Here is a 21,822-nt window from a genome sequence, read left to right as displayed (position 1 = left end):
AAATGTCATTTTACAATTTACACGCATAGATAATAATCATGGCACAGTATGTACAGTATGTATGATTTGCAAACCTGCTCTGTCAGTGTAATTGTTTGAGAATTATTGTGTGACAAGTATGGCTGCATTGTCATTGAAATAAAATATATATTCAAAAAAGTAATTCTTACCTCCATAATCTCAGTATTCATGATGTGCAAGGACTCAGTGCCTCCACAATACAGGTACTGCATGACCAACTGTAAAAGAGGAATGTTGTTATGACTCAAGCCTCTCAACACATTAGGAACAGCCTAACTGAATTACTGGTACTGGTAGGGTAATACTTATATACAGTATGTCACCCTATAGCATTTCAAAAATATAGAAAGCTCTGGAGTTTTAAATTAGTTTTTGCTGTGGTGCGAATCCCAGTTGAACTATGAACACATTACTATTAACCCATTTACTGCAACCTAGTTACAGTAGTACATACAGTAGGCTACCTGGAATATGTTGTACTTGACATGACTGATCTCAATGTAGGTGTTCTCTGCTGCTGGTCTGTTTTGGAGCAAGGATTTAAACCTGTATGAAATCATTAAAGAAAGGTGGGGAAGACAAGTTGTCAGAAAACAAAAGGAGCATGTCGTAGTCTGCATTAGTGACATGTGACCAGTGCTGTACTGGTAAACACCTTCTATTTTGCATGAGCATCTTTTGCAGAAAAATGCATTGAAAGTATAGGGAGCGTTACTTTATTCACCGCCAATAACGATCAGCATTTACCCACCAATTTTTGCATATGACATGTCTTTGTCACTCTTATGAACATATGTAACCTAACATGAACGGGGGGTGAAATAATTGATTTATAACCACCTCTGAAAAAACATTGTTAGAAAAAAATAGTTTGGGGGAATTCTAATTGTTCAAGCATTATTTTTCTCTATTTTTTAAATAAAAATGTTTTGTTGTTCAATTCCAACATACACGTATTTCACAGATTATCATGTTCAAGCATTTTTTATCACCTGGCTGAAGCAGTAAATAACAGGACTTTATGTGCATAGAAGGGTTTTTCTTCCACCAGAAACGTTACATCAGACATCTCCTTGTTGTTGAGGAAGTGGGGGTCTGAAAGAAGTGAAGGATAATTACAATATTTGTCCACTTTTAACACTGTTATATTTATCTCTATTGTTACTCAGTTAGTTTTTAATAAAGAAAATGTAGAGACATTTGTGAAATAAATTTGACTTGTGTATTCATCCATCTTGACTACTTGTCCAATTTGACCTGCATGTGACCTTTTACAAATTACTCAGAATGGCATAGGCTGGACAGATATGCTAGCAGGATACTTAAATGGCATCCCACGTAATCTCCCGTAGAGAGTATTCTAAATGTAAACATTGCTAACTAAGCATATCTATGACCACAAAGCTTTACTGGATTGAAGCCTCTTGTGTTCATATGAATCTAACAGATGGTATGGTAATATCAGCTACTGAGCTACTCAGCTACAGCATGCAGCTTTGGGAGCAACCTAATGAAGCTATTTGGCAAACTGTTTTTCAAATGGAATAATTACGCTCATCTCATTGATGTTCCAAAAGAGCATCTTAATTCTTCATCCTCAAAGCAAGCTTTCATTTATTGATGACACCCTCAAGACCTTCATAGGTGTAATTACAAAATTACATTGTAGCAAATGCTGACTTTTATTAACAACGCTGAACATATTAGATCAAGGTCAAGTAACTAGAACACATCAACACCAGCCCACCGATAATTCAAAATCTATATGCACTCTCGATGGTGCTAGAGACACAAACACAAATGTGTGGAATACAACTTGAACTGCCAACGTACAGTATAGCAGAACAATAATTTTCAAGCTCTAGTTTTCAAGCTTCCATTTCATTCTACACTGTTAATGATGAATGAAGATAAATTATTATTGCAATTTCTATAGGGCCACTCCTCCATTCCATCACATTTAAGCACATTTTAGAGGCACCACAAACACAAAGAGGGAGGCAAGTAACGGCTGCTTCTGCTGCCTTTCTGAACATGCATGGCGTGGGTGCAAACCGTTTCCACTCAGGAGCAACATCTTCCTTTGCTCACCAAGTCTCGAGGTCTGCTTCCTCCTGATCTCAGTGAGTTTGGGGATAGGGAAGGGTCCATAGCACTGGGAGAAAATCACAGACAGCTGGCTGATCACCTCATTCTGCAGGCCAGGCAAAGAGGGAGATGAGAAGACATAAATGGACATGGGAAATGTTTGCAAAAAGGGCAGTTATGTACTGCTGTAAGAAGAGTTATTAAAACCTGTTGCAACTCTAGGGGCAGTATTTTCATTTTTGGAAAAAAAACGTTCCTGTTTTAAACGGGATATTTTGTCAAGATGCTAGAATATGCATATAATTGACAGCTTTGGATAGAAAACTCTAACGTTTCCAAAACTGTAAAGATATTGTCTGTGAGTATAACAGAACTGATGTTGCAGGCGAAAGCCTGAGAAAAATCCAATCCTGAAGTGCCCCAGGTTTTGAAAGCGCTGCGTTCCAATGAGTCCCTATTCAGCTGTGAATATGCTATCAACGAGCTTACGCTTTTTACGTATTCCCCAAGGTGTCTACAGCATTGTGACGTAGTTTTACGCATTTCTGTTGAACAATAGCCGTAGCCGGCCACATTGTGTAAGTGGTCACATGGTGGCCCCGAGAGAGATTCTCGCGTAAAATACAGAGGTAGCCATTACTCCAATCGGTCCTACTGAAAAACTAAATTGTCCCGACGGATATATTATCGAATAGATATTAGAAAAACACCTTGAGGATTGATTATAAACAACGTTTGCCATGTTTCTGTCGATATTATGGAGCTAATTTGGAAAGAATTTCGCCGTTTTCGTGACTGCAATTTCCGGTCGATTTCTCAGCCAAACGTGAAGAACAAACGGAGCTATTTCGCCTACAAAAATAATATTTTGGGAAAAAATGAACTTTGGCTGTCTACCTGGGAGTCTCGTGAGTGAAAACATCTGAAGTTCATCAAAGGTAAACGATTTAATTTGATTGCTTTTCTGATTTTCGTGACAAGGTTACCTGCTGCTAGCAAGGCATAATGCTATGCTAGGCTATCGATAAACTTACACAAATGCTTGTCTAGCTTTGGCTGTAAAGCATATTTTGAAAATCTGAGATTACAGGGTGATTAACAAAAGGCTAAACTGTGTCTCAATATATTTTTCATTTGTGATTTTCATGAATAGGAATATTTTCTAGGGATATTTATGTCCGTTGCGTTATGCTAATTAGGTTCAGGCGTTATGCCGTTGCATTATGCTAATTAGTTTACGCTCCCGCATGCGGGTTTTGGAGTCACAAGAAGTTTTAAATAGAAGGCCATAGAGTTGAATGTTTTGCAATTCATGCATGAATATAATGATACAGATTGAAGAACATATCAAAGCTGCTACATACAATACCAGTCAAATGTTTGGACACACCTCAAGGGTTTTTCTTTATTTTTACTATATTCGACATTGTAGAATAATAGTGAAGATATCAAAATTATGAAATAACACACATGGAATCATGTAGTAACCAAAAAAGTGCTAAACAAATCAAAACATATTTTATATTTGACATTCTTCAAAGTAGCTGACTGCCTTGATGACAGCATTGCACACTCTTGGCATTCTCTCAACCAGCTTCACCTGGAATGCTTTTCCAACAGTCTTGAAGGAGTTCCCACATATGCTTGTTGGCTGCTTTTCCTTCACTCTACGGTCCAACTCATCCCAAACCATCTCAATTGGACTGTCGTTTCTCTTTGCTTATTTGAGCAGTTCTTGACAAAATATGGACTTGGTATTCTTACAATGTAGAAAATAGTAAAAAGAAAGAAAAACCCTTGAATGAGTTGGTGTGTCCAAACTTTTGACTGGTAATGTACATTGGGAAAAAATATATGTAAAAAGTACATCATACGAAGATGCAAATTAAGAAAAGTCAGAAAGTAAATGATTGAGACAGACTTGCAACAGGACAATATTGGAATTTGTCCTGTAAAAAAGCAAGTGATGGGTAAGAAAAACAAGAAATGTTAATAGAAACATGTGCCATGAAAGGAGGTAGGACCCTAAGGAAAAAGTCAGACTGCACAGAACTAGTGACTGGAATTTTTCCTGGTCACATGGACACAAAACGGGAACATTTTTTATAAAACATTTTGGAAACTAAAAATGAAAAGGAACATTTCTTATTGGAAAAGTCCACGTAGTCCTTCCCTGTTTCAGTCTGTTTTCTTCTGTTTGGTCCCTAATGAACATGACCACGGTGGACAGGGAATTCCAGAGCCTTAAATTGGGGAGGACACACAATCACATCACCTTGCTGGCATGGAGGATCTGGAACATAAGTGGCAGGCCATGGGTGATGAGCTCCGCAGTGTACTCTTCCTCCTGGATGCAGCTGAAGTCCTTGAGCAGACCCTGGATCAGTGGGCGCCGGTGCTGCAGGAAACAGGTGCGCAGAGACTCCAGCCAAGTGTGCAGGGTCCAGGGGACACCTGGGAAGACCAGCAGCAATCAATCAATAACAAAAAAGTAAATACTGTAGCTGCTAGCTACTACACCAGCAGGAAAAGCAATTAGATCAAAAATGGCTAAAGCACTGACCATGCCTGCCTCACTCTATAATGGTGATGGATGAGCTTAAAGTGCAGCTGTTGCTGTCTGTGGTGTATATGGAGTGGTGGTGCAGTTTTTCCATTGGCCCTCAGTTGTGCCCTATCTATGGTGGTCTTGTACAGTCCATGGACTCACCTAATCAGTGAATGTCTACTATACTGTATGATGGCAGTGCATTAGCATTATTTTGATAGGTGATGATTGCCGCGCGCAGCATAAACACAGCTCCCAGCAGTTGAAATCGGCACACGTATAATTACAATCAACTAGTCTAACTAGTAACTAACTAATTACCAACCAACCAGCAAGTCGGAAATGTCAGAGTTTCCTAGTTCCGACTAGCACTTGGATGCGGTATCAGACCTGGGTCAAATCAATACATCAAATACTTGATGTACACCTGATTAAGCTGCATTTTTGGGACTGTTCCATTCGCTCTACTTTACCAAAACAAGTCTAGTGCACTTTAAGTTTTTGAAAGTGTTTGACATATAGTGTTTGGCGCGGGGTGAGTGCATGTTAACTCTGACCTAAACTGCGGATGTCTATGGTGATGTCCACATGGCCGTGCTCAGTGCTATGGTACATGGCCTCTCTCAGGGCCCTCAGTTTGGCCTTTCCTGTTCGTTGGAGGGTCCCGACGGCCTGGGGAGGTTTCTTCTCCCCGGGCACCAAGCTCTTGGCCAGGATCTCCTCCAGGGAGAGGACGTCATCCTTTTTTTTCTCTCCATGAGACAGAAGCTTCCGGAACACGTTTCTAAAAGGGGGAGGTTTGTAATGTTGGATTTATATTATAACTCACACACCTATCATTCTACCAGATGCAAGGAGAACAACGGTAAGCTGAGTAGAAAAGAAACCCCAACACACGGGTGATCTTTAAAACCTCTTCGTGCTAGGGGGCAGTATTTTCACGTCCAGATGAAAAGCATGCCCAAAGTAAACTGCCTGCTACTCAGGCCCAGAAGCTAGGATGTGCATATAATTAGATTTAGATACAAACTTTAGTGTTTTCTAAAACTTAAAATAATGTCTGTGAGTATAACACAACTTATATTACAGGCGAAAACCTGAGAAAAATCCATCCAGTATAATTTTTTTTTAGGTAACTGTGGTTTCCATGCGTTTTCTATGGGAACCTAGATTTCTGTGGCAATTGGTTGTAGTTCCTATTGCTTCCACTAGATGTCAACCGTCTTTAGAAATTGGTTGATGTTTTTCTTTAGAGAAAAGAAGTACGGTTGTTCAGAACGAGGGTCTAGCCTGGTGTCCTTTTTTTGTTTGGTGCGCGCGACCTGAAGCTCGCTACACTTTCATTTTAGCAGCAATTGAACACAGTTTATTCCGTCTTAAATTCGATTGATTATTTACATTTAAAAAAAGCTAAAGTTGGATTAGAAACGTTTTTGAAATAAGTTTACAGGTATGTATTAGATTATTTGTAGTCATGTTGGTCGAGTTGGAACCGGTGTTTTTCTGAATCAAGCGCGCCAAATAAATTGACATTTTGGGAATATAACGATAGAATTTATCGAACAAAAGGACCGTTGGTGATGTTTATGAATGTCATGTGTTTGTTTTGTGGGGTGCTATCCTCAGATAATCGCATGGTTTACTTTCGCCATAAAGCCTTTCTGAAATCTGACATGTTGCCTGGATTAACAACAAGTGTAGCTTTAATTTGATGTATTGCATGTGTGATTGTATGAAAGTTTAATATTTCGAATTTTAAAAAAGCAAAAACAATTTTGCGCTCTGCAATTTCACTGGATGTTGTCGAAATGTTCCGCTAGCGAAACCCCAAGCTGTAACAGGTTTTAATGCTCCACAGATTTAATGGATCTTTTCTCCAATGTTTCAGTCCCAATATAACTTCATCAGGAACACTCCAGTGTGTTGGAGTTTCTTTTCTAGGCCGAGGATTCGTGACGATATCTAACCTCCCGTTCCGCCCCTGTCCCGCCCTTGTCTCACCCTCCAGAACACCAGAGCTAAACAACAATCACATTCTGCATGTGTTAGCTGTCAAACTCAAACATAATGCAAACACAGGTCAAGTGATCATTACAGTATAACCCAGCTACCTGGGACGTGGAAATTTCAACATTCTCTTCATATTTGGGTCACAAATTATATACTGTAGACTTAATGAGAATTTGTACCGCTATGATCAACAACATTGGAAAAACACCCTACAATTAGTTACAATCCTGTTTTAAAGGTATGGCCGGTATGTATGGCTTGTACACTCTTAGAAAAAAGGGTTCCAAAATGATTCTTTGCAGAGGGATGGAGTTCTACCAAGAATAGTTTTCATCTGAAAAAACACTTTTGGAATTAAGGGATATTTGCCTATTGTTTGGAAGGCAAGAAGGATTCTTTGTAAGGCAAGAAGGGTTCTACATAGAACCCTTCTAAAGCCGGGTGAACACTACACAAAATTTCGCTGAGCCTCTCTTAGTAAATGACTGTCTTTCCTGTAATTTTTTGTCTTGCCAACATAGTGGTGCGCACACTAAACGATCTGTCACAGACTGGGTGTCACATACTACAAGATTCACTTGGCTTCACTTGGTCCTGAGGATTCTCGATACCATGCTACAGCACGAAAACAAAACAGGAGTTTGTCACAATGACAGTGGCAAAACAAATATGGAGTTTGACAGTGAAGAGCAGCTGGCCAGAAAAAGAAGACATTTGGGTGAGGCCATGGTTGGTGAGACGAGGACAGTTTGGGTTGTATGTTCTGCAAATAGAGTTGGAGGAAAGTAATGCCCAATCAACACAGCTAGCTAGCGTACTAATTGATGTTTTTCATACAGTGTATGTAGTATGTCCTAATATCACTTACACAACCATTGAAGGGTTGTTATTGTTTTGTTGTTGTTATGGCTGTAGCACCAATACAAATTCATAAGAATTATTGTTGCATGGAAATAGAATGATCCGATTCAGGATATTTAGCTCTAATAGGGCTACATTGTGCCCCGCCTTCACCTATACGCTCCACCCCCGATAATAGATGCATGATAGGACAGGGTTCAGGGAGCTGCAGCGGATGACCTCAGACACATTTGATTTCCTGCTGGGGATGGTGAGACTCATCAGAATGCAGGACTCCAAGATGAGACCATTTTTTGGCAATGGGTGGGTAGGCCTATATCATAACAATTTTACATGATTGTTTTGTTTTGTTTTCTAAATGTTTGTCTTTTTCATGAAGAATCCCACAGATTCCAGTTTTGTGTGGATTGTGTCCAAGATTTTTATGGAGACCTGTGAAGCCCTCCATCGGGTCATGAAGGAAGAATTCCTGAAGGTAGGCCTTGGTCGCCACACAGGACTGTAGACATGAAGCTGTATTTTAAATCCCACAACACAAACATCTGTTTTTCATTTAATTAACAAACTATAGTTTTGGCAAGTTGGTTGTGCATGACAAGTAATTTTTCCAACAATTGTTTACAGACAGATTACTTCACTTAAAATTCACTGTATCCCAATTCCAGTGCGTTAGAAGTTTACATACACTAAGTTGACTGTGCCTTTAAACAGCTTGGAAAATTCCAGAAAATAATGTCATGGCTTTAGAAGCTTCTGATGGGCTAATTGACATCATTTGAGTAAATTGGAGGTGTGCCTGTGGATGTATTTCAAGGCCTACCTTCAAACTCGGTGCCTCTTTGCTTGACATCATGGGAAAATCAAAAGAAATCCGCCAAGACCTCAGAAAGAAATTGTGGACTTCCACAAGTCTGGTTACTCCTTGGGAGCAATTTCCAAATGCCTGAAGGTACCATGTTCATCTGTACAAAAAATAGTACACAAGTATAAACACCATGGGACCACGCAGCAGTCACACCGCTCAGGAAGGAGACGCGTTCTGTCTCCTAGAGATTAATTTACTTTGGTGTGAAAAGTGCAAATCAATCCCAGAACAACAGCAAAGGACCTTGTGAAGATGCTGGAGGAAACAGGTACAAACGTATCTATATCCACAGTAAAACGAGTCCTATATGGACATAACCTGAAAGGCCGCTCAGCAAGGAAGAAGCCACTGCTCCAAAACCACCATAAAAAAGACAGACTACGGTTTGCAACTGCACATGGGGACAAAGATCGTAAAAGTAAAAATAGTAAAAATAGTAAAATAAATAACAATAAAAATAACAATAATGAGGCTATATACAGGGGGTACTGGTACCAAGTCAATGTACAGCTTAGTCAAGTTATTTTTTATATGTTGGTAGGGGTAAAGTAGCTATGCATAGATAATAAACATAAATTAGCAGCAGTGTAAAAACAAAGGGAGGGGGGTGTGTGTCAAAGGGAGGGGGGTGTGTGTCAATTCAAATAGTCCAGTTGGCCATTTGAAGAATTCAGCAGTCCTTTTGGTCCTAGACTTGATGCTCCTGTATAACGCTTGCCATGTGGTAGCAGAGAGAACAGTCTATGACTTGGGTGACTGGAGTCTGACAATTTTTTGGTTCTTCCCCTGACACCGCCTAGTCTATAGGTCATGGATGGTAGGAAGCTTGGCAACAGTGATGTACTGGGCCATATGCACTACCCTCTGTAGCGCCTTATGGCAGATGCCGAACAGTTTCCAAACCAGGCGGTGATGCAACCGGTCAGTATGCTCTCAATAGTGCAGCTGTATGACTTTTTGAGGATCTGGGGACCCATGACAAATCTTTTCAGTCTCCTGGGGGGTGAAAGGTGTTTGTGTGCCCTCTTCATGACTGTGTTGGTGTGTTTGGACCATGACAGTTTGTTGGTGATGTAGACACCAAGGATCTCGAAAATCTTGACCCGCTCAAATACATCCCCGTCGATGACAATGGGGGCCTGTTCGGCCCTCCTTTCCCTGAAGTCCACAATCAGCTCCTTTGTCTTGCTCACATTGAGGGAGAGGTTGTTGTCCTGGCACCACACTGCCAAGTCTTTGACTTGTTTTTTGGCTAAAATGCTGTCTCGAACATGTGAAATTTAATGTGCCTAAACTTGTATGCCATCTGTAAATACGAATACAATTTTAAAATTTACAAGCCTAGGTCGTTAATAAGCCAACCTTCCCGCTAGCCATTATTGGCTGTGATGGGTGGGCTGGCCATGCCGAGAGATGAGTTTGGATTGGTCTGCCTTATTGCACGCTTCTGTCTATTTGAACTGGTCAGTATGTTGGTAATCCTGTCTAACGCTGTTTTTTTAAGCGTTCATCCACGCATACGGGTAAGAGTCTAGCTACAGTTTCATATATTATATTTCTAATTTTGTCAGAAAGTAGTTTAAATTGCAAATTAAAGCTTGCTGTTAGCTAGCTAGCTATTGTTTTTTTTATTCTTTTTTTTTCTAGAGGGTGGATCAACTTAATATTGCGGAAAGAATGTTGCTTCCAATGTAATTGTCTGCATCACTTCCAATCCCCCATATTTTTGTGGTAAATATATATATCCATACACGCATGCATATATATACACATATATACACATATATACATATACATACCTATATAGACATACATACTTTTTAAAAGAATATACCTTTATTATTATTCCCCGCAAACCCTACCGCCGATCCCCCAATTGAAGTAAATTAATAAACACTTCTGCTTCTACCTTCAATCCATACATCTTATACACATTCTACAGACACAGTCTACTTTACAATAGTTCTCTCTTGTTTGTTCTTAGTCCTTCCTCTATTTCTGATGTCCATCCAGTTTGATTTCTATTTGTAACTATGCTATTTCACAAAAGTTCCGAACCCATATACATTTTACAGATCCCGTATGCTTAAAATTGTTTATCTTGTTATAGGCCCACCCTTCAGCTCCATTCAACCCCTCCCAGCTGTCTCTCAACATCATCCATTTCGGATTTCTACTTTCCATATATTTTTCAACTGTGCGGTGATGCTTCACAAAATATTTTGAACCTTCCTATTCTCATAGCTTCTACAGATTGTAAATGAAAAATAAAACATTTTGCTAAAATAATGATTATATTGTTGATTGATTGACTATGGCTTTTCAAATCACCCAGTATTGCTATCTGTAGTGTTAGTTCTAGGCAAATGTTGCAATTCTTCAGCCATTCCTGGACCTGTGGGGTTAATGCGGTAATCGGGGGGAAGCTGTAACATATAACAAACCTCGTTCACTCTCCTCAGGACTTTAAATGGCCACACAAACCGCAGACCCAGCTTCCGTCAGGGCAGGTGGAGGGGCAGGTTTCGGGTCGAGAGCCAGACCCGGTCCCCCGGTGTGAACACCACACTGCGGTGGCGGTCTGCATTCTCTTTTTGACACGGTGAACACAGACACGGACAGCTTCCCATGTCTCCTCTATGCGTCTGAACCAGTCGTCCACCGCAGGAGCCTCGGTCTGACTCTGATGCCAAGGCGCCAGAACCGGCTGGTACCCCAGTATGCACTGGAAGGGAGAGAGGTTAGTGGAGGAGTGGCTAAGCGAGTTCTGTACCATCTTGGCCCAGGGCACGAACGCTGCCCACTCCCCCGGCCGGTCCTGGCAATAGCACAGCAGAAACCTGCCCACATCCTGGTTTACTCTCTCCACCTGCCCATTACTCTCAGGGTGAAACCCTGAAGTAAGGCTGACCGAGACCCCCAGACGTTCCTTGAACGCCTTCCAGACCCTAGACGTGAACTGGGAACCTCGATCAGACACTATATCCTCAGGCACCCCGTAGTGCCGGAAGACGTGCCTAAACAAAGCCTCCGCAGTCTGTAGGGCCGTAGGGAGACCGGGCAGAGGGAGGAGACGACAGGACTTAGAGAAATGATCCACAACGACTAGGATCGCGGTGTTACCCTGTGAAGGTGGAAGATCAGTCAGAAAATCCACTGACAGGTGCGACCAAGGCCGCTGTGGAATGGGTAAGGGGTGTAGCTTACCTCTGAGCAGGTGCCTAGGAGCCTTACACTGGGTGCACACCGAACAGGAGGACACATAAACCCTCACGTCATTAGCCAAGGTAGGCCACCAGTACCTCCCGCTCAAACAGCGCACTGTCCGACCGATCCCAGGATGATCAGAGAAGGGTGATGTGTGGGCCCAATAGACAAACCGGTCACGAACAGCAGACGGGACGTACAGACGCCCAGCGGGACACTGGAGGGGAGCGGGCTCTGCACGTAACGCCTACTCAATGTCCGTGTCCAGCTCCCACACTACCGGCGCCACCAGGCACAAGGAGGGGAGTATGGGAGTGGGCTCCATGGGGCACTCCTCTGTGTCATACAGTCGGGACAATGCGTCTGACTTTACATTCTGGTAGCCTGGTCTGTAGGAAAGGGTAAACACAAAACGGGTCAAAAACATGGCCCACCTTGCCTGCCGAGGGTTCAGTCTCCTCGCTGCTCGGATGCTTCCTGCAACACTAACTCAAAAAAGTTCTGGGACACTGTAAAGTCCATGGAGAATAAGAACACCTCCTCCCAGCTGCCCACTGCACTGAAGATAGGAAACACTGTCACCATTGATAATTCAACCATAATTGAGAATTTCAATAAGCATTTTTCTACGGCTGGCCATGCTTTCCACCTGGCTACTCCTACCCTGGTCAACAGCACTGCACCCCCCACAGCAACTCCCAAGCCTTCCCCATTTCTCCTTCTCCCAAATCCAGTCAGCTGATGTTCTGAAAGAGCTGCAAAATCTGGACCCCTACAAATCAGCCGGGCTAGACAATCTGGACCCTTTCTTTCTAAAATTATCTGCCGAAATTGTTGCCACCCCTATTACTAGCTTGTTCAACCTCTCTGAGATTCCCAAAGATTGGAAAGCAGCTGCGGTCATCCCTCTCTTCAAAGGGGGACACACTCTTGACCCAAACTGCTACAGACCTATATCTATCCTACCATGCCTTTCTAAGGTCTTCGAAAGCCAAGTCAACAAACAGATTACCGACAATTTCGAATCTCACCATACCTTCTCTGCTATGCAATCTGGTTTCAGAGCTGGTGATGGGTGCACCTCAGCCACACTCAAGGTCCTAAACGATATCTTAACCGCCATCGATAAGAAACATTACTGTGCAGCCGTATTCATTGATCTGGCTAAGGCTTTCGACTCTGTCAATCACCACATCCTCATCGGCAGACTCGACAGCCTTGGTTTCTCAAATGATTGCCTCGCCTAGTTCACCATCTACTTCTCTGATAGAGTTCAGTGTGTCAAATCGGAGGGTCTGCTGTCCGGACCTCTGGCAGTCTCTATGGGGGTGCCACAGGGTTCAATTCTTGGACCGACTCTCTTCTCTGTATACATCAATGATGTCGCTCTTGCTGCTGGTGAGTCTCTGATCCACCTCTACGCAGACGACACCATTCTGTATACTTCTGGCCTTTCTTTGGACACTGTGTTAACAACCCTCCAGGCAAGCTTCAATGCCATACAACTCTCCTTCCGTGGCCTCCAATTGCTCTTAAATACAAGTAGAACTAAAGGCATGCTCTTCAACAATCGCTACCTGCACCTGCCCGCCTGTCCAACATCACTACTCTGGACGGCTCTGACGTAGAATACGTGGACAACTACAAATACTTAGGTGTCTGGTTAGACTGTAAACTCTCCTTCCAGACCCATATCAAACATCTCCAATCCAAAGTTAAATCTAGAATTGGCTTCCTATTTCGCAACAAAGCATCATTCACTCATGCTGCCAAACATACCCTTGTAAAACTGACCATCCTACCAATCCTCGACTTCGGCGATGTCATTTACAAAATAGCCTCCAATACCCTACTCAACAAATTGGATGCAGTCTATCACAGTGCAATCTGTTTTGTCACCCAAGCCCCATATACTACCCACCATTGCGACCTGTACGCTCTCGTTGGCTGGCCCTCGCTTTATACTCGTCGCCAAACCCACTGGCTCCATGTCATCTCCCTCCCGGATACGCACCAGGTTGTACGCGCTCCTGAGATCTAGTTTCGTGAAGAAGCACGCCCCGTCCATTGACTCAATCGCCGTGGCGATGAGAGGTAGCGGGTAACTGTACCTCACCATGATTTGATTAAGACCTCGAAAGTCAATACACGGGCGCAGACCTCCCTCCTTCACAAAAAAGAAACTCGAGGAGGCGGGTGAAGTGGAAGACCGAATGTACCCCTGACGCAGGGACATATGTCGCCATAGACGCCGTCTCTGCATGTGACAGGGGATATACATGACTCCTGGGAAGTGCGGCGTCGACCAGGAGATTTATCGCACAATTCCCCTGTCGATGGGGTGGTAATTGAGTCTTCTTACAGAAGGCGAGATCCAAATCGGCATATACAGGGAGAATGCGCACGGTGGAGACGTGGTCTGGACTTTCCACCGTAGTAGCACCAATGGAAACCTCTAAACACCTCCCCGAGCACTCGTGACCACCCCCTGAGAGCCCTCCGTTGCCACGAAACAGTGGGATCATGACAGACTAACCAGGGTAGGCCTAGCACTATGGGAAACGCAGGAGAATCTATAAGGAAGAGATTGATTCCCTCCTTATGACCCTCCTGCGTCACCATGCCCAGTGGCGCAGTGACCTCCCTAATCAACCCGGGCCCTAATGGTCGACTGTCTAGGGTGTGAACTGGGAAGGGCATATACACTGTAACAATGGTGATCCCTAATCTATTGGCAAATGATCTGTCAATGAAATTCCCAGCTTAGCCTGAATCGACGAGCGCCTTATGCTGGGAAAACTCAGGAAAAGTAACGTTCAAAAACATGTGGGCAACAGAGAGCTCTGGATGAGTATGGTGCCGGCTCACCTGGGGTGATGCGAGAGTGCCCTGCCTGCTGCCTCGACTCCCAAGAGGAACCTCCCCAGCACCGACCGGCAGTGTGCCCTCTGCGGCCACAGATGGTGCATGAAACGGAACCTCCTCCGGGGTCCCTAAACGCAGTACCTCCCAGCTCCATGGGCGTCAGAGCGGTGGTGCTGGGGAATGGAACTGACAGACCCCGATCTGGACGTCCGCAGGTAGCCAGCAGGTTATCCAACCGAATGGAGAGGTCCACCAGCTGATCTAAAGTGAGGGTGGTGTCCCTGCAGGCCAACTCCCAACGGACATCCTCGCGCAAACTGCAATGATCGTGGGCGATCATGGCCCTGTCGTTCCATCCCACGCCAGCGGCCAGGCAGTCCAGAGCGAACTCCTGGGCGCTCCTCGTCCCCTGCCTCAGATGTACGAGATGTTCAAATCTTGGAAGTGGTCTAGCTCCGCATCTCTTTCTCCCCACACGATGTTGGCCCACTCCAGGGCTCTCCCTGAGAGGCATGAGACGAGGGCGGACACCCTCTCTCGGTCCGAAGGCGCCGGGTGAACGGTTGCTAGGTAGAGCTCCAGTTGTGATAGGAAACCCTGACATTGTGCAGCCGCCCTCTCATAATCCCTAGGGAGTGCCAGACGAAACCCACTGGGACTGGGAGAAAGAGGGGCAAGTAGTGGAGACCTTGGTTGCGCTGGCAGAGGAGCTGGAGGATCTCCCTTTCTCTCCCAGCGATCCATAGTCTGTAGGACGAGATCCATGGTGGCGCCGAGATGATGGCGCATCACCGCTTGCTGCTGGACGCGCTCCTCCTGTTTGTGATTTTTTTCAGGTGGTGGGTGTAGCTGGTGCATGACGTCAGGCGCAGGAAAGCAGATATGAGTGAACAACGCACTTTACTTGAGAAAACAGCACAAGTAACAATACCAATGTGCGAACAATAACGGTTGCCACAAAACACGGGTGAAACAGCACCTGGAAAAACAGCCGGAAACATACCGACCTTAACAATAAACAATCACGCACAAAGACATGGGGGAAACAGAGGGTTAAATACATGACCAGTAATTGGGAAATGAAAACCAGGTGTGTGGGAAACAAAGACAAAACCAATGGAAAATGAAAAGTGGATCTGCAATGGCTAGAAGACCGACGACGTCGACCGCCGAGCACCGCCCGAACAAGGAGAGGAACCGACTTCGGCGGAAGTCGTGACAGGGTGGCTATTTGATGAATCTCAAATATACAATATACTTTGATTTGTTTAACACTTTTTTGGTTACTACATGATTCCATATGTGTAATTTCATGGGTTGACGTCTTCACTATTATTCAACAATGTAGAAAATAGTAAAAATAAAGAAAAACCCTTGAATGAGTAGGTATTCAAAAAAAATTGACTGGTAGCGAATGTAGTTTTTTTATTTCCTTTTTTATTTAACATTTAGTTAACCAGCAAGTCAGTCTACCAAAAGGCAAAAGGCTTCCTGCGGGGACGAGGGCTGGGATAAAAAAAAAAAAAAATGTTATAAAAATATGGGACAAAATACACATCACAAAAGGAGAGACAACACAACTCTACATGAAGAGAGAACTTAGACATCAACATAGCATGGCAGCAACACATGACAACATAGCATGGTAGCAACACAACATGACAACAACATGGTAGCAACAAAACATGGCAGCAGCACAAAACAGGGTACAAACATTTTTGGGCACAGACAACATCACAAAGGGCAAGAAGGTAGAGACAACAATACACACGTAAAGCAGCCACAACTGTCAGTAAAGTGTCCATAATTGAGTCTTTGAATGAGGAGATTGAGATAAAACTGTCCAGTTTGAGTGTTTGTTGCAGCTCGTTCCAGTCGCTAGCTGCAGCAAACTGAAAAGAGGAGCGACCCAGGGATGTGTGTGCTTTGGGGACCTTTAACAGAATGTGACTGGCAGAACGGGTGTTGTATGTGGAGGATGAGGGCTGCAGTAGATATCTCAGATAGGGCAGAGTGAGGCCTAACAGGGTTTTATAAATAAGCATCAACCAGTGGGTCTTGCGACAGGTAAACAGAGATGACCAGTTTACAGAGGAGTACAGAGAGCAGTGGTGTCCTATAAGGAGCATTGGTGGCAAATCTGATGACCGAATGGTAAAGAACATTTAGAACCCCCTTACCTGCCGATCTATAAATTGCATCTCCGTAATCTATCATGGGTAGGATGGTCATCTGAATTAGTGTTAGTTTGGCAGCTGGGGTGAAAGAGGAGCGACTACGATAGAGGAAACCAAGGCTAGATTTAACTTTAGCCTGCAACTTCCGTCTAACCAACTTCCGTCTAACCGTCTAACCATACTTCCAAGCTCTTAACCCTCAGAGGTAGCAATCACACCTGTGGGGAGAGGGGCATTCTTCTTACCAAACCACATGACCTTTGTTTTGGAGGTGTTCAGAACAAGGTTAAGGGCATAGAAAGCTTGTTGGATCCTAACAAAGCTTTTTTGCAGAGCATTTGTGTACTCATGAGTACACACCACACCACTCATGAGCTATACGAGATAGAAAAGACGGAATAATTTTAGAGGACTACTGAAGTTATATTATTTCAGTGTAGATAAGGAAAGGGCTGGTTAAAATAAAAACATAACAGCCAGACAAGCCAGTGTATGAATCAAATGGATTTACATATGAATGGAGTGGAAATGAGTTAACTTCTTGATCTGTAAGGTAAATAACTTTGTGTCAAGCAGAATACACAATGGATTAGACATGGATTTTATGTTGTAATGTTAACCAGGGATGGCTCCTGGCAATCTGTGTGAAACGTTAACTAACTAACTACTATCTGTGAACTAATGTTTTCCCTCTACAATATGTGGTTAGTTTTCAGAATGAGAGAATTAGGTGTAAATGAGGCGTTGCTTGTTAAACAAGTGGATTCAGGGATCAAGTGTAGCTGGAGCTGGGCCTGGCTTAAGCTGGATGCCACTATGGTGAAAGGAACACCACGCACTTTCCCCCCTTTCTCACCTTTTCAATACAGTGGATAAAAAGGGGTATGCCAGGTGTCCTCTCTGCCAGAAAAGAGATCAAGTATCTCCAACAAAGGGTATCATGCTCTGTTGGTACATTGTAGAACAGATGTCCACAGGCAGAAAGTATACAATGTAACAATATGTAGTGTAGCCCAAAGATATTGCCTTTGTTGTGTTGAACTTGACAGTAACACTGGTGTGTGTGTTAGGGGGGATTATTACTTTTTTTACTCGGTGAACGTTATTTTTGCACACATGTAGCCTTTTGCACTTGATCAATGTCTACTATAGTGGCCCCTATACTTGAATCGAGCAAAAAATAGAATTGCTGTTTGTTTTATTCTATTTCTACTTTAAGATGTTTTTCCCAGGTGGAATATTTAGATGTGTGTGGTCACAAGCGTTCTATTATAAAGGCTTTCATGACTAACTGCAATATTGTTGTATTGTTTTTTCTCAAGACTTGAGTGTCATTTGCAGTAAAGTCTAGGCAACAAATAACATTGGACTGCTTTCTTTGTCTATTTTTTAGCTGTGAGTTAGTTTCACATTAACCACTTTTTATTTTACACACAGAGACTTGTCATGTACATTAGATCATATTCTTTGCTGTGTAATTAGTTAAAACCTGCATTTCCCCCAAGCAGGGATTTTTTTGCATGTTTCAGTGCAATTTTTTTTGGGGGGGGGCCCTCACCAGTTTGCATCCCTGGTTAACAAGGTAGACCGAAGTAATGTTTTTATTTTAGCTAAACAAAACTTTTTTGTTGCTGAAAATCAGCCTTGTTTGCATAGCGATGATGAAAAAAAAGTAATTTAGGCTATAATGATCTGCAAAGTTTGAATCATTAGGTCATCACACTGTTAATATAGCAACAGACACTAAGAGTTTATCGAATCCCATTGTGATGCAGAGGGGGGAGGGGGATCAGTTGATCAGCAGATACAAAACAGACCAAAACATTATCAATTTCTATTGGTCCAATGAAGATTGATGCAGGGGTGTGAATAGGCTCATTTGAACAACCCATTTAGGCCTGTTATTATGCAACTTGACTAATCTCTAAAGGAAAGGTGACATGGCAAATTAAACAACTGAAGCGATCTACAGTTCAGAACCATCCGATTTGGACTACGAATAAAATGAGTGGAACTTTGGATATGGAACCAGTGTCACGACTTCCGCCGAAGTTGGCTCCCCTGCCTGTTCGGGCAGTGCTCGGCCACTACCGATCCCTTTTTCGTTTGTCTGTTGGTTTTGTCTTATTAGTTTCACCTATGTGTATTTTGGTTTAATTAGCTTCCCTATATGTAGTAGTTTGACCCGCCCTTGTTTTGTGCGGGATTGTCTTTTGTTACGTGTGTACATATTAGGTCGTGGTGTATCTTCTTTTCTTTACTGGACACCCTGTGGTTTTGGGTTGTCTGGTATAGTGTCCTGCGCCCTGTATTGTATTGGGCTTATCAGTTTGGTGTGCAATAGTAAAGCACTTTACTCCGTTACCCTCTCTCTGTGTCTGATTCCTGCACACACACCTAGTCCCGCGTGACAACCAGTGTGCTTGACAGGTGTTGCCCCACCTTGCACAAAACAATATCCCATTAGCAAGGAAGCTATCGCTGCTACTAAAGTAGTGATTAAAGATCTATGGGACATGGGTATAGTTGAAAAGACACATTCTGCCGACATATTGTTCATACTCTTTTGACAATGAATCGAGCTGCACAGGTAACAGCTGCTCATTGGATCTAGTGGTCAACTGTGCTGGAGGCTCCTAACATCGTCATAAAATGTGGAACACCATGTAATCCAGTTACTCTGATGCTTCCTCCAGATACCACATTTCTTGATCATGAATGTTGTGAGTTGGTTTTGGATCAGCTTTCTGATGGGTTAACTAAAATTCATCCATTGGAAAGCCCTGAGTTTATCTTATACACAGATGGTTCAAGCATTGTGGAGGGGGGTGTGAGGAAAGCATGCTTGGCAGATTCTAGAATGGACAATGTGATAGTGACAGGCACGTTACCTGCAGGAACATCAGCACAGGTGGCGGAATTGGTCAACATCTGTTTAGAATCTGTATAGGGGTTTCATTCCTGGACTCAAATCTAGACGTGGTAAGTTCTCATTGGTTCGAATGGTCTATACATTGAGCCTGAAATGGGATACTTGTTACCTGGCCACTGGCCAATTTTACTGCAAGGAATTCTAATTGGTCAACCGAAGGCTAGGGTTGCGGGTTATAAATTACATCCTGTCCCTTTGTTCTGTGGAGAATCATTGAGGACAGGGAAGAATGAACATCGGCCATCTACTTCCCAGCCTAACAACTATGATATGTTCTCTTTGAATAAACCTATTTTTCTCCCCCTGATTTGCTTTGGGTTCTGTGTTATTGAAGATTAACATCAACTGCTAACAGTGTGAATTGATATTTGAATAAAGTCATAATCTCTTTCTACAAATTTACATAACTTTCTACAAGCTTACAAATCTCTTGGTAACATGACAATAGTGACAATTCAGACCATGCGTAGATAAAAAAAATATGAAAGCGTGTTTTTGATTGCCAGCAGAATATTCATAGTTGTAAATGGACTTAAATTGATAATTTGGAAACTAAATTATGCTTGCAAACCTTATTGATGTCAAGTTACACGTTTGTGACTGTTATAAAAAATGTCACACCATGACACAAGCTTGCGAAATTAAATGACACATTTGCAAGTCATACTTGCAACCACAAATCTCAATGTGACCACGAAATTCTAAAGAAACTCACAGGCTTTTGTCATTATTATTATCCCATTGCTGTTGCTGTTTGTGATCTATAAATGTGACGTAAAAGCTTTAAGGTGTGTGTGTGTGTGTGTGTGTGGCGGTTACTGCTGTTCAAGATTAGGGAGGACGAGAATATGTTTTAAACATGGCCTTATTTCTATTACAACATATTTGATGAATGTCATTCATATTCCATTCCCCAGCTCAATGCAACATCGATCGGTTTAGGTTACTAAATAATACTCGACTTTGCCCTATACCCATCATGAGGTTGCTACAACCTAGAACCTAGAGTCGATTGACACGCCTGTGTGTCACACGTGGTGTCATTTTGAATGCGGAATAACTCGGTGTTTGTTTATGCTAGAGAGTTACCGTTCATTGCAGTGGCTGCAGATCAATCCCCTCTTCGGCCCATATTCCATGACATAGTGCTTGTGAAAGTGGTGTTTTTAAAAAATGAGAAGATCCGGAAAAGAAATAATCTTGAAAATATCCAAACTGTTTGAGCTAGCAACTCATATGACCCCAGTCTCTCACAAACACGACATTGTCTATGACATCCACAAGCTTTAGGGAAGTTGTCTGAACTTTCAGAAGGCCACGTCCTAATTTCGAAGACATCTTCTCATAAAACAAACTGTCCTGGCTGAACCGTTTGAGCTACCAACATCGACAGGTAAGACACAAACATTCGGCACAATTGTTTTGCTCTATGCAAGCTTCAGGGGAGATGCTGGAATGTAAGTAAAAATGGCTAAAAGTGAACAGGGTGTAAAAAGTGCCATAAGCAAAGTGACTAAAAGGGTGTAAAAAATGATATAGGGCAGACACTAGATATAGGACAGACACTTCAAACATGTATTGTTTATGATAGATTTTTTGACTGTTTTGACGTTTATTCATTATTTAATAAAAAATATAGAGATTTGTTTTATAACCTAAAATTCTAAAACAAACAACTAAATGATCCATGGTATGACCATCTTAAAACAATTGCATATGTTAGCTTAGTAAATATTGAGAACCAATGGCTTAGACAGAATGGAGTAGTCAAGGTGACACAGTAGCACATTCAAAACCGCCTTGCACACTCTTTACTGCATCTAGCTGATCTGGGGTGCAATCATTAGTCCAAACAGTTGCAAAACGAGAGTTTCTATTAGAAAAATTCAGGTAGGTCTCCCTCCGTTTCGTTCCGATTAAGAATCAGTGGAATGAATACACCACTAGAAAGATTAAAGTAGACGGCACGCCATAAGTAAAGGCCTTTCATAAAGCGGCTGTCATGATAAACCTGAATCTGAAATTACCTTTAGGATCTTTTCTTTGGGGTTCTAATCTCCCCAGGTGTACATGCACTGAAAATCCTTAGGCTGGAGCCATCTGGAAGCTCTGTGCCTGTACATATAAAGAGAACTAAATATGAAACTAGGCTGAGAAACATTATTTAGATGGCTGTTTAATTGTTGTTTAAAGCCTGAAATGGACACAATGCCAAGGGACCTTGTTTCTAACACCCCCCACACACACA

General features: G+C 42.6%; 1 protein-coding gene across 1 annotated transcript in view; it reads right to left on the bottom strand.

Moving 5' to 3' along the window:
• The window catches only part of LOC112214454 (ankyrin repeat and BTB/POZ domain-containing protein BTBD11-A), a 195,473-nt gene that overhangs the window by 11,506 nt on the left and 162,145 nt on the right, over nucleotides 1–21,822 (bottom strand). Inside the window, exons 9-14 of the mRNA XM_024373202.2 lie at nucleotides 5,215–5,441; nucleotides 4,385–4,563; nucleotides 2,113–2,215; nucleotides 1,014–1,116; nucleotides 486–567; nucleotides 171–239 (exon numbers count right to left, since the gene is read on the bottom strand). Of these exons, the coding sequence (XP_024228970.1) occupies nucleotides 171–239; nucleotides 486–567; nucleotides 1,014–1,116; nucleotides 2,113–2,215; nucleotides 4,385–4,563; nucleotides 5,215–5,441 (763 nt within the window). The remainder of the gene's footprint in view (nucleotides 1–170; nucleotides 240–485; nucleotides 568–1,013; nucleotides 1,117–2,112; nucleotides 2,216–4,384; nucleotides 4,564–5,214; nucleotides 5,442–21,822) is intronic.

This window comes from Oncorhynchus tshawytscha, linkage group LG15 (genome assembly GCF_018296145.1).
Source record: "Oncorhynchus tshawytscha isolate Ot180627B linkage group LG15, Otsh_v2.0, whole genome shotgun sequence".
NCBI lineage: Eukaryota > Metazoa > Chordata > Actinopteri > Salmoniformes > Salmonidae > Oncorhynchus > Oncorhynchus tshawytscha.
Note: the sequence above shows the minus strand (reverse complement) of the source record. Positions and strands in the feature narration are given on the sequence as shown.